Source organism: Betta splendens, chromosome 8 (genome assembly GCF_900634795.4).
Source record: "Betta splendens chromosome 8, fBetSpl5.4, whole genome shotgun sequence".
In the NCBI taxonomy this organism is placed as follows: Eukaryota; Metazoa; Chordata; class Actinopteri; order Anabantiformes; family Osphronemidae; genus Betta; species Betta splendens.
The window spans coordinates 7,299,052-7,312,277 of NC_040888.2; the positions used below are offsets into that span (position 1 = coordinate 7,299,052).

The 13,226-nt window shown below is 47.3% G+C and overlaps 1 protein-coding gene across 2 annotated transcripts in view; it reads left to right on the forward strand.

Annotated features, from left to right (window-relative positions):
• Nucleotides 1–10,494, forward strand: part of olfm2a (olfactomedin 2a) — a 32,023-nt gene extending 21,529 nt beyond the window's left edge. For both annotated transcript variants that reach the window (XM_029159018.3, XM_029159016.3), the window contains exons 2-6: nt 1,735–1,884; nt 5,152–5,307; nt 6,857–7,076; nt 7,522–7,628; nt 9,215–10,494. In XM_029159018.3, the coding sequence (XP_029014851.1) occupies nt 1,735–1,884; nt 5,152–5,307; nt 6,857–7,076; nt 7,522–7,628; nt 9,215–9,889 (1,308 nt within the window). In that variant the 3' untranslated portion in view covers nt 9,890–10,494. The remainder of the gene's footprint in view (nt 1–1,734; nt 1,885–5,151; nt 5,308–6,856; nt 7,077–7,521; nt 7,629–9,214) is intronic.
• Nucleotides 10,495–13,226: the final 2,732 nt, after the last annotated feature.

Below are 13,226 nucleotides of genomic sequence, written 5' to 3' on the forward strand. Positions count from 1 at the left end.
CACACACTAAAAAAAAGCAGCAGCCCTGACAGTGAGCGAGATCCGGGCAGGGAAGCAGACAGAGTATTTCCCCCCCAGGCAACGGCAGAACGAAACAGACAGTCAGATGTAGCTGAAAGAAATTGGAGGAGGTTCTGCTTTGGAGGCTGCCGTCTTTGTCTGGCGTTAACCTCGGCTCTGGCCTCCGTAGGCCTCTGCTGTGCCTCCGCCTAACAGTCTTCTGATGCTGCGTCGCTTCCAAGGAGGAAGACGAATGATGAAAAAGATGCGTGCTGACAAAAAGAGACCTGCGCACGTCACTGCAGTGGCTGGGAGCGCACTGACACACAAACACATCAATATTAAGAACAGCGGAGTTCGCTGGTGTTTATAGGGGAATATAGTACTGAAATATGAGGAGTATATATATGTAATACGCATTTATTCCAGTCCACACAAAATGAATGTACAGTGTAAGGCGATTCTGACAGTGGACAGAGCAGCCTGTGTCGTAGTCATAGTCTTCCTGCCACAGTTCATTTGGTGAAAGTGGGCTTATTCCGAGTGTGACGGAGGACGAGGGGAGCGCAGCGAGTGCAGCAGAGGCGGCGGGAGAGGGGGGGCGGGGCGATGAGTGAGTGACAGGATGTGACAGGGAGCACATTGGCTCGCAGGGTGGCTGCTGCTTTGCACTCCAATCACACGGCCCCCTCCCTCGTCCCCCAAGACGTTTTAATCTGAGCCCCCCCCCCCCCGACCCAGGGAGGAGAGAGCGGGGCTCAGAGGGAGGAAGAGCAGAGCGGAGCCGCTGCATTTTATTTCCAGCTCCCTCCCCCTTTTATGTGGACGGATTCGATTTCATCACCAAAATGGCCGCCCCCTTCTCTCATTGCGTTTCACTCCTTTTACGTACCCGGTGTGTGCAGCCGTGGCCCAAATTAACGGATGGTCTCGAGCGGGCCACCGCATCAACGCAGAGCACTACTTCTGATTGGGTTACGGCGAAGGAGACATCCATCCTCTCAGCGTGGCCCCTCCTCCACTGGTAACAAGCTGCATTATCGATCTCAAACAGCTCCATTTCCTCTGTGTGTCCGGACTTATTAGATGCTCTGCTCTCGGACCGCCCGGTCGGGTCCTTCTTCCTTCTTTTCTCCCCTTTAAGCCCCTCTCTCGCTCCCATTTGTCTTTGTTCATCCACCACCACCTGCTTATTCTGTCTCTGTCATGCTATTACGTTCCCCATTCCTTTTATCTTAATTTGCACCAATTTCCCCTTATTTTCTCCCTCTCTTCTCCCTTCTGACTTTTCTATCCCTCTTTGCTTCTCCCCAGTTAATACTAAAATTAGAAAGTGATTTTAAGCAGATGGATCAATTGCCATTAGTTGCCTTTGGGGAAGAGTAACATTTGACAGGACTGCTAAAGAGAAAGGGAACGCCATGGATAAATTATGAGTCTGCAGCTAACTTATGGTGACAGAATGGGTACGATATCGAATGCATTAACGAGTCTTTTTCTTCCAAAGTCTTTCCGCAACACTTTCAAGTATCAGATAAATGTATTAGTTTAGAAATGTTTTATAAGGGCGGAACACTTATCAGATCCTGTTGATACACGATGGCGGAATAAAATATCTTGTCTGCTCTCATGCATTTTGAAGGCCCTGCTTAGTAGCGCCGCGGATAAACAACAGACAGCAACAAGCCGCTCGCTCCTTCGCCCTAACGCGTACGTGTCCCTGTGTTTCTGCAGGCGCTGTACCCGAGCCCGGAGGAAGGCTGGCAGATCTACAGCTCGGCGCAGGACGCAGATGGGAAATGCATTTGCACCGTGGTCGCGCCGGCCCAGAACATGTGTAACCGCGACCCACGCAGCCGCCAGCTCCGCCAGCTCATGGAGAAGGTGACAGCTGTCAATAACGCGCGACCGGGACCCACGCAGGCGCGCGAACACAAGCCGCCGCGCTCGTGTCTGGCGCCGTCTGTCACATGCCGCCGGCCCCACGGTTTCAACAGAGACCCAGAAGACCGGTCCCAGTCACTGGTTGAAGTCTTGTTTCTTGAGCAGCAAAGTTGCTTAAAGTGAATGAGTTACCTTAACAAGAGGAATCTCCTAAACTCACCCCATGAAATTGGATCCATTGAGCCTTAGCCGTATTGTGTTTCTGTTATGAATATATATCCATTAGATTAAAATGTTGAAAATGAACTTTATTACACATCAGCAGAGAAAGCAAATGCATCGTCGGCATCGTTAGGCAGCAAATGCTCCGTACACAGTTAAACCGAATGCAGCCTCAGACTTGGACTGAAAAAATAACAGTCAACACTCGTTTTGCAGATGTAATGCATTAGATGTGATTAACATTACATTACAGAAACCTGGCAAAAAATCTTTGTATTGGTAACATGGAGTAGATCATTATTGACCTACGGGGCAGCGTAGTGTATGCAAATGTAATTTACTGCTGGAGTTTAGTGCATAAACACGCGCACAGATCAAGAAAGGGCGGGCAAGGAATGACCTCTGTGTAGTAGAGATCCACTACGGAGCTGCAGGTTTCCACCTTCGTCTGAGAAATGATGTCTAGTAGCTTTCACCACTTGATAGGTCACGGTTCACTGTTCCACTGCTCTCAGCTCTGCAGCCCTTTTGAGTTTCGTTTTTGGTGGTCACTCAAAATCAGTGAATGAGAAGATGGATCAGGTTGGGTGAAGAGGGAGGAGTGTGTGTGTGTGTGTGTGTGTGTGTGTGTGACACTGATATGGTCTTGTGAAGAAAAGTGGTGGGAAATTGAGATGCTGAATAGGCTCCGAAGCCCTGATGGATCAACGAGACACCTGAATTCTTATATTGCACTTATTCTCAGCGAAGTGCGCCTCTTGCCCTGACAGTCTCTGTCTGCTACTGCTTCAAGCACATGGACACCATCCACGCACACACACACACACACAGCTTATACACATATTTTTGTGGAGAAGTAATCTTACTATAGGCATTATTACAAGGTGACACATTAACACCTGTATACAGTCATTACATTATTAAAATCATTATTTTCAGGAAGTAAAATGTATTTATTTTGAAGGAGGTAAAAAGATGCTTAGTATTTCCTTTTCTAATGAGGATGTTCTGAGCTGTCAGCTTTTGCAGAGGATCCTTTAATAACTGTCAACGTGTTGTAAACTTTGTGTCTTGCGCCATTGCGTTGCATCTCACCCATTACATTTAAATGCAGTATACAAATAAGGCCCGCAGCAAAGCGCGAAGCGGCTGGGATTACCGTCAGCTTCTCCACGGTGGATTGCTTTCATTTACTGTAGGTTCTGGAGGAGTCGTCCAAAGTTTGGGAGTTCAAGCGCTTTGGCGCCGTGTTCACACGCGAAGTGCGAGCTCGGTCGCGAGGCTGACGAGGCGGACTGGTTTGGCGTCAGCTGGAAGGCAGGCGCAGCGCCGAGCCGAAGCTTCGCCTCGAGGCAAACTCTTACTCCTCCAGTCAGTCTTTGTGCCAACTCTCATCCGTGGTCATGAACTCTGGGTAGTGACTGAACGAATAAGATGGAGAATAAAAGCAGCTGAAATGAGGTGGCTGGGCTCACTAGTGATGGAGTACGGACATCTGGAAGGAGCTTGGAGTGGAGCCAGTGCTCGTTTGTACCGAAAGGGAGCCAGTTGAGGTCGTTTGGCCATTTTGTACTAATGCATAAATGGAGCCTCCTATTGGCGGGTTCTACTGTAGGAACAGACGCACAACACAGCAGCAGCCACACCTGATGCTAAACAATTTATCATCCTTCTGACAACAACATTATAGCGTATATGATTCATAGTTAGACTGGGCTCAATGCATACATGTGGGTGCCTCTACCTTGTGTACAGACATCGATGCCAGTTATCAGCACCAAACGCTCCGGTCTAATGGTCGACTATCCTAATGAGGACACCTGGGGCTGGCTTTGTTTCGCTATACACAAATGAAAGCCGCCCCTTAAAAGGTTTGTGCATACACACATAAGCAAACACCACCATGCCTGCAAAGACGTCCTCGTTTGAGTCCATAGCGTATGGGGGAATATTTGGAGACCAGATTTGCAAAGCTTGGGATAACAAACAATGTCAAAACTGTCCTCTGTTCAAGGAATGTAAAGTAGCTTTGTGCAAAACATTCTGTTTAGCGTTCTGCAAAGCAGAAAAAAGCAGGTGTGACCCTGAATCCTAGGATCATTTCAGAAAACACCACACGCTTTAGGATTTGCTACAGAGCGACTAGTTTCACTGAACAGGAGTCAGACGCACGCGAGGCAGGATTCAGAGGTGTGAGGGCGCAGATATAAAAAGCCCGGTGTTTGTGTGTGTGGATCAGAGGGTGGAGTCTCAACAAACCCTGAGGTGGTCACCCTTCAACTGCTTCCACCCCCAGGCTGTGGGGACAGTTCAATTTGAGGCATTTATTCATCGATTCCATCTGTATTGGCATCAAATAAGCTTTAATTGTGGTAGAAAAAACTGTTTTGCAAGCAAATCTATCCGAGCCAGTTTGTGAGGCATGTGGGAGATAAGTTGGGTATAGAAAGCAGTAGGCTGGACACAAAGTAATTGAGTGGGCTGTCAAAGAGTAGGCAAGCGAGGCATTTGGTGCAAAACAGACTTCATGCCAAACTGTGACCTTTGAAAGTCGGGAGTGTGTTTTTGTTTGTGTTGGGAGTGATTTGAATAAATATATCGCCCGCGCGCTCGGCCGTTTTTCAGCCGTGGGCGTCCGTCCGCGTGGGAAGCGGGGACATATGTATCTGTAAGCCTCCTATAACATAACATCGGTCCGCCACCACATCGGTTCTGGCCCGGTTCGGCGCGTCGTGCCGGCGATGAGGGGGAGTATGAAACAGTGGGCCGGTTATGCAGCAGCGGAGTGGGCTGTCAAAGAGTGGGCAACTGGCTACTTAGTCCAAATGGAACAGTGAAACACACAGAGCTGAGATTTAGCAACGAGCCGGGTTTATTTTCCAGGAGCTTGAGTCTTGTTTTTATCACATTGTGTCCTAGTTGCTGGTTCCTCGCCGTCAGCCTGCTGTTTAACTGGCTGGTGTAAAGCTCTGGCCTGACATGATGTTGAACTGGTCTTACACGGAAAGTCAAGAGCATCCTTCGATGTGTTTGCATGGTTCACAGGTTCAGAACATCAGCCAGTCAATGGAGGTCCTGGACCTGCGGACGTACAGAGATCTCCAGTACGTGCGGAACACGGAGAGCCTGATGAAAGTGGTGGACGGGAAGCTGAAGGTGGCCTCCGATAACCCCCGTGGTCTGAATCTAAAGGGCTTTCAGGTAATTGGCCGTCCGTCACCCCACCCCCCCCCCCCCCCCCCCCCCCCCCCCCCCCGTACAGCGGTGTGTATTACTGTCGAGCGAGAGGGGGGTCTCTCTCCTCGCCAGACGCATTGCAATCCCTCTCGCTCGTCACACGCAATAAAACGTCGTATGACTCAACAGAACGCTGCACAAGCATAAACGCCCGATCTGTAAATCACCGAGTCGAAGGAAAAATTTGAGCAAATTCACATGCTCCTGAATTATTAACCTCCTGGTTGTGGAAGAGTAGTCCCCCCCCCCCTTCTCATTACTTGGCCTCTTTCCTTCTCTATATACTTTACATTCTGCTGTCTGCTCTTAGATAACAGCCACATATATTCACATTTTTCCCATCTAATCTGTACAAGTCTCATTCCATTATCAGTCGTCCTCTTTGTCTTGCTGTCATACTGTCTCGCCCAAGGTTTCCCCACATTCCTCACACTCTTATAGATATTAGATGGACCATAAAATAGTTTGATTAAAAGGTGCCATGGTAAATGCTAAGTGTGCTTTACTGCTGGGATCCTGTCCCAGCACTAGGAGTGTTTTTTCTTTCCTTTCAGTGTGTTTTATGAAAGCTATTCCAGTGGAGGTAGCGTAGGATGAAGATGTTTATGAAATTAGCTAATTCATCAGAAAAGGCTGAGATGATTAAAATATGCAGAACAGTAAGCATTACTGTATACGACGGGACTTGTCGGAATGCAAATCCTCAATCCAATAAAGAAAAGAACGTCTTTAAAAAAAAAAAACAGGATTTGACCGGAGCTGATGAATGCACGCGGCTCAAAGTTGCCGGTGGCAGAGTGTGGGAGATTAACGAGACGGAATTTTCACAGCTTGAAAAGGGGAAAATGAGATTTATGATGTGGCGCCACAGGCCTGAGAGCTGCTCCATCACCAGATTTACGATAAACCTTAACAAGGAGGAAACAGCCCCTCCTGTGGCGGCCACACTTTATTGATACACCTATTTCTCTGCTGAGCCCTTCGCGCTGCGTGCAGGCGGCCCGGTTTATGCCGCTCGCCGCCTCCCACACCAGAACATATTGTCCAAACATATGATGAGTCACGCACAAAGTTTACACCCAACAGTACAAAAATACATCTCGCGAAGCGGCTCCGATGAAAAGAACGCGCCCGCGCAAATTAATAATGATGAGCACAGCAATAAAACAAGGCACCAAATGAGGTAATGGTGTCGAACGTATGACCAGGTTGAAAAGGAATACACTCTGATGGGTCTCCTCAAAATGTCAGGAGTCAGCGGTTCTGTTGCGCCCGTGATGAATCCAGGCACTGAGGGATCAAACACATGAACCAGCACCCGGCTGCAATATGAGCTTGATTGAGCGATGAGTCATGAACCGGAAGCAGCAACGACAGATTGAAAGGCTACTGTAGCTCCTCCGCACACAGGCCCACTGTACAGTGGTACCACTGCATGCCCCCCCCCCCCCCGCTTTCTTTTTTTTCCCGGGGTTTAATCTTCTCCGCCACCGCTTTGTTTCCTTCCATCTAGGAGCTGAAAGACAAGGTGACCCAGCTACTCCCTTTGCTGCCGGTGCTGGAGCAATACAAGGCCGACGCCAAGATGATCCTGCGCCTCCGAGAGGAGGTGCGGAATCTGTCCTTGGTGCTGATGGCCATACAGGAGGAGATGGGAGCCTACGACTACGAGGAGCTGCGCCAGAGAGTCCTGCTGCTGGAGACCAGGCTCCACTCCTGCATGCAAAAACTAGGTGTGACACGTGGCCTTGAATGCACCATTCAAAACACGCTCACTATTAAACATTATTAGTGCATCGCTTACATAATTAGAGGTTGAATTACAGCAAGGAAGAAACAACTTGTAACTGAATAATGACATAACTGAGACCGTCAGTGTTACTCATTGTCATGACTTGGCTCAGAGCTCAAACTATCTGCATAAATTAGGAAAACTGGCCTAGAAAGTCAGAAATGAATAATTTATCATGTTCTGGTTTAATGTGTAATACTCTAAACTGACAATTTAACAAAATCCCAGATATGAACATTGATGACTGAGGAGAAAGAAATTAAACTTTGACTAATTATAACAAAATAATTAGTTTATATACAGAGATGTTACATCTATTGCTTTATATGCTGTGAGACAGTAAAGGTCCCTAGATAGAGATGCCTTTTCTTGTTGTGACCCCCCAGGCTGTGGCAAGCTCACTGGCGTCAGTTATCCCATCACGGTACGCGCATCAGGCTCGCGCTTCGGCTCCTGGATGACCGACACCATGATCCCCAGCTCAGACAACAGGGTAAGTCCCTCGGTACCTACACGCCGCCAACTATTACTCCCTAATCCGACTTTAGATTCCAGCCGAGAAGATAGAGTAGAACCAAAGTCATCGTCAGAACGCACCAAACTCTGTCAGCTGCTCAGTGAAAGGAAACATCCTGAGCCGCAGCGCTGTCGTGATACTCCAGTGACTGATTGGCTGTTTTGCCCGAGTAGGACGGAAACAAAGCAAGAGAGATGGGGATGCAAAGCTGAGTCACTGATGGATAGCATCCCGTTCCCTTCTCCCTGTCTTACTCCATCACTGCACCTCCAGCTGATTAATCACTCCATCACCACTGGAAAAACAAACGAGTTGTTTGGAGTAAAGTTTTCTGAATCACCAAAGGTAATTGCCAGGAGTGCACTGAGATGCTCTGGACCCCGATGACGGAGTAATGGCCTCAGCTGATTAGAGATGACGCGCGGTTTCATGCGGTGACGAGCGTGAGGAAAAGACACGGGTAGGAAAAAAACCTGCCTGTTGGATGCAGGCAAGCACAGGGGTGCATTATTAGCCATCTGCAGGCAGGGATGGAAACTGATGAAGTTTAAGAGGAGCAATGAGGGTGGCCTTTTCATCTCCACGCTGAGTCGTAGCAGGCTAAACAGATACAGCTGGCAGAAAAGGTCAATTCCTATGATTGAGTGTCCCCGATCCATGTCCTCAATCATTTGACTTGGCGAAATCGCATTACAGCCTTATACAGTAGCTCAATCATCAATTGTATTAATAACCGTATAAATCAACAGCGTCCCATCAACACCCTCACCAATCACGATAATCATATTTGGGAAGCATCATTGTCGCTGAGGAGTCAGCTAAATTGGAGCATGTGCTCCAGCTTCGGTCTGGCTCGGTTCCTGTCTCCCGCTCAGCTCCTGGGGCTCGTTTTAGAAGGCGGGAGAAAAAACAACGCCTAATGCTCCATAATCTCCCCGTCTCCATAATTCAGCCGCCGTGCCCACCCCCCCCCAACGGCTTCGATTTGCCAAGAAAAATGGGTCCGAGTCCGAGGTGGGGGGGGGGGGGGGGGGGTGGGGGGGGGGGGGGGGGGGGATAAAGGCAACACATGGGGAACGGTGTTATGAATAAAAAGAGCTCTCCTCGATACGTTAGGGCTAAAATAAATATCGGAGCCGGCCGCAGTTTAATTGATTCAATTAAAAGCTGACCTGCGCTTTGGTGGCAGCACTGAGGGAACGGCATGCAGTCAGAGAGGAGCCGCATCGGCGGCGAGATCCGCTGAGAGTGCTTGAGGAAAAAGATAGAGCTGCTAAATGGATTGATTATCTGTAAATGTGGACCGGGAAGGGCAGGGAGCAGCAGAAGTGGTCGGCTGCAAACCGCGGGCAACGTCTTCCCTCCTACGCGCAGGGGGGGGATCGATGGGCCCGCGCACGCACACACACAATCATGTATGAAGGCCTGCAGTCAGGCTAAAACAAGCATGGACAACGCGCTCACTCTATGGGTCACCGCCACCTGCAGGCACTCGGAGAACTTCTCCACTCCAGTATTTTTTTCCTTCTCTGCCCAAATAAGTTGGTTTGCTGTCCCTCCAGGTTTGGTCCATGGACGGGTACTTCAAGGGCCGGCGCGTCCTGGAATACCGCACCATGAACGACTTCATGAAGGGCCAGAACTTCGTGCAGCACCTGCTGCCGCACCCCTGGGCGGGCACCGGCCACGTGGTCTACAACGGCTCGCTGTACTACAACAAGTACCAGAGCAACATCATCATCAAGTACCACTTCCGCTCGCGGAGCGTGCTGGTGCAGCGCAGCCTGAGCGGCGCCGGCTACAACAACACCTTCCCCTACTCCTGGGGCGGCTCCTCCGACATCGACCTGATGGCAGACGAGAACGGCCTGTGGGCCGTCTACACCACCATACCCAACGCCGGGAACATTGTGATCAGCCGCCTGGAGCCCCAGAGCCTGGAAGTGCTGCAGACGTGGGACACGGGGTTCCCCAAACGCAGCGCCGGGGAGTCTTTCATGATCTGCGGCACGCTTTACGTCACCAACTCCCACCTGGCTGGTGCCAAGATCTACTTTGCCTACTATACTAACACGTCCACCTATGAATACACAGACATCCCCTTCCACAATCAATACTCTCACATCTCCATGATGGACTACAACCCCAGGGAGAGGGTCCTGTACACCTGGAATAATGGACACCAGGTGCTCTACAACGTCACACTGTTCCAGGTTATTAAGACTTCAGGGGACTGAGACGCTGTCGACTGAGCCACTCAAAACGCTGTGATCATTGTTGTGGAGGGATTAACGGAGCTGAGTGGAGGTTGACACAGGTTGTGGGTGGGGGGGGTGTGGGGTAGGGGCTTCAGTGTATGGGCATAGGCTTGGATTTTTTTTAGGGATTTCAATCTTCATAGAGTGCTATTATTCACATTCTCAAACAAACACTGGCAGCCAGGTCGGTAACGGTGCAAAGACTGAGCGCTTCTCCTTGTTTTCTTCCTGTGATGAGTAAGCATGGTTCCTTTTTTATTTGTGATGAGAAATAAATATCGGTCTTTATCAGATTTATGACTTTCTTTGTCACTTTTCATTTCAAATAGACCTTCACTGTACTTAGGGAAGGTGGTCGGCAACGGAGGAACTGCCTGTGATGTAAAAACAAACGTACATGTGTGTTCTCCCAAGATGGGTGTGTCTCAAAAGACCAACATGTGATGTATATTTTTCTTTTGTTATAAGTAATGTTTAGTGTTTTTTTTATATTTCTCCTTGAATGAAGATGATACACAAATATTTATTATTTGTTGACTTAAGCCGGCATGAGTTCTGTGCAAATAAAGGAAATGTGTTTAGAATTCAGTTGTAGCTGTTTTCAGCTTAACATCGTGATATTTTTGAAATAACAAAATGTATCAACATTACTTATGATAAAATAAGGTTGATGTTGGACTGAGAATGACAGCCGGGCAGCTGGCTTCATTCTAACTTGGAATCAGACTCAGCACCTTCCAGTCTGAGCCTCATATCAATTATTAACATTAGCTGTTTAAACAGACCAGCCAGAGCAGATGTTCCAGAGGTGCTCCCATGTTTCATCCTTCACAATCAGATTCACAGACTGGAGAGGAACAGAACAGAACTATCCTATAGAGAGTCCCAGCGCAGCTAGAACATAAGACTATGATTGTTAACTACTACCATTTCTTCACTAGAGCCTTGCGATAACTAGGTGGTACAGAACAAAAAACAGGAAAAGCAGAGGCAACGTGTTAAATGGAGGTGCAGAAGCAGCACATGTGAGCAGAGACAGTCTTCACAGGTAGAGCCACGTGTCGAGCTCAGATCTGCTTTAATCTCGTTAGTCTCGCAGCTTTTCTTGCTTTCTGCAGGGAAATGTGCAAACACCAGACACACAGTGGGAGACTTACATCAAAGTCTCCAAACTGCAGACCTTCATTCCATTTTGCATTGTTTGCTGCTGAAAAAGTAATCACGCAGCCACGCCGGCGTCCCTTTCGCGGCGCAGGAGACTCCTCATCCAAAATACAGCAGCCCGCCGCGCTGTCATTTTCCTCCTTTCATTAAAAAAACAGTGAGGGTGCATCTGCTCTTTGCAGAAGCTGTGGCGGTCAAGACACCAAATAAAATACGGGGTGCCACTTTTTCTTTTCTTGCGTAGCCATGGCGATTCTATTCATCCTAGATGGCCTATTTCAATCAATAGTGTCAATAAGTGTTGAGCTTAACAAAAGCCTGATGAGTTCATACACGGTGACTGACATTTAGAGCAAAATACAGCAGTAGTCTGTACAATAAGTTCAACTCTTTATATAGTTTGAATGATGTAATCCTTTACAACATTGTTCACTAACCTGCAGTTACTTTCCTGAAGCCAGATTTTGGCAATGTGGAAGGTTACTCACCGTTAGGAACTGTTTAGCAGATCATCTTTAAATAGAAGGCAGGAGATTCTGTAATACAGAATGGTTTAAGGTTCACCATGACTGATTAAAACATACAAACACTTCTCACCCACCTTATCTCAACAGACAGCAGAAAGGAACGTAATGACTGTGCACTAATGGTGTAATCACTGGACCTGGAACTAACTAAATGGAATCAACAACAGACGCAAGTGAGTCATAAAACATTCGCCTCCATTTGAACTTGTCCAAGTACAAAACATTAAAAAGCCGGGTTTGATAATAAATAAATGTATAGGGTAAAATGTCTCGTACATAAATTCCCTCACTATTACTTAATCGAATCGCTTAAATGTAATCTCTTCATTTTTAATTACAGTCTCTCCCGCATTCGTGTTCTGCTGCGAGAGAGATAAAATAATACGATGTCATTATTAAGCAGGCTAGGAGAAAAAAAAAACAAAGTTTTGTTGGCAACTTTTTTCATCAAAAAATCAATTACCTCAAGTCTTTGCTGCCAGCTGTAACCACTGCCTCCAGCACTCGTGAGTCAAACATTAGCTCAGTGAGCTCCTGTGAGAGTGTTGTTGTGCCAAACGCTATTTGGAGCCAAGGGCCAGTTGGTGTAGGGATAATAAAAATACAGATTACAGACACGAGGAGAAGCATCAGATGATTATAAAGGATTTTACCCTCATATCTGTCAGATCATTACCGGTTAAGAACTACTTATCAGGACAACCTCGTCAGCCTTTCTCAAAACCGTCTTATATTAGTAAAGATAAAACAAGTGGAGTGAAAAGAGTGAAGGATGTGATTCAGGGAGCTGAAAATCACAAAGCTGTCCCTCAAAGTGTGAACGCTTCAAAGCCAGGATTCACATATGGCGATGACTTATCAGTAAAATGTCCAGTTGAACAGGCTTCAACAGATCCTGCTGGACTCGTGTCAAGATTCATGTGTGCACCCACGTACGCGGGGAGGTTTCAGGAATGCATTGCTATGAAAACTTAGCAGCGCTAAATGAGTGGATAAATAAGATGTGACATAAGCCGTAATATCGTACTGTGCAACACCTGCAACAGAGACGACACTAATGGAGGAATGATTACAGCAGTTGTTGGTTTCGTGTAACATTTGATTCAGGTTTAATCCAACTGAACTAAACTACTGCAAATGGGCTGGTTGAGGTTTTGCATCATTTACATGATCAGATGTCTGAACATTGAATAAACAGACTGGTCTGATCTGAATAAGGATTTAATCAAGCACAGTCATCTAATACACACAAAAAATGAGAGAGAATGAGAATGCATGAAGATAGATTAACTGTAGAGCTTAGACAGACAGTGTTTATGTGACTGATTTGTATAGATTTGTTTTCGTTTTTGGTTAGTAGTCATCGACTTTGCCAGAACATTTAGTTCAGCCAGTTTTTAGAGAAAATGGAGTAACCAACATAACAGTTAATACATAACAGTAACACTGTTATGCATTACTGTTCATGGGCAGGATGCAAAAATTCAGTGTGATTTTACTCGAACCAATAGCGAGTGCAGATGTGGCAGAGATAGAAATGATCCAGTGCACAGAGGTGAGTTTCAAAGGCAAGATCTGATAGAAATAGCAAGTCAATAATTCAGTGGGAAACCCAGGTCTCACTT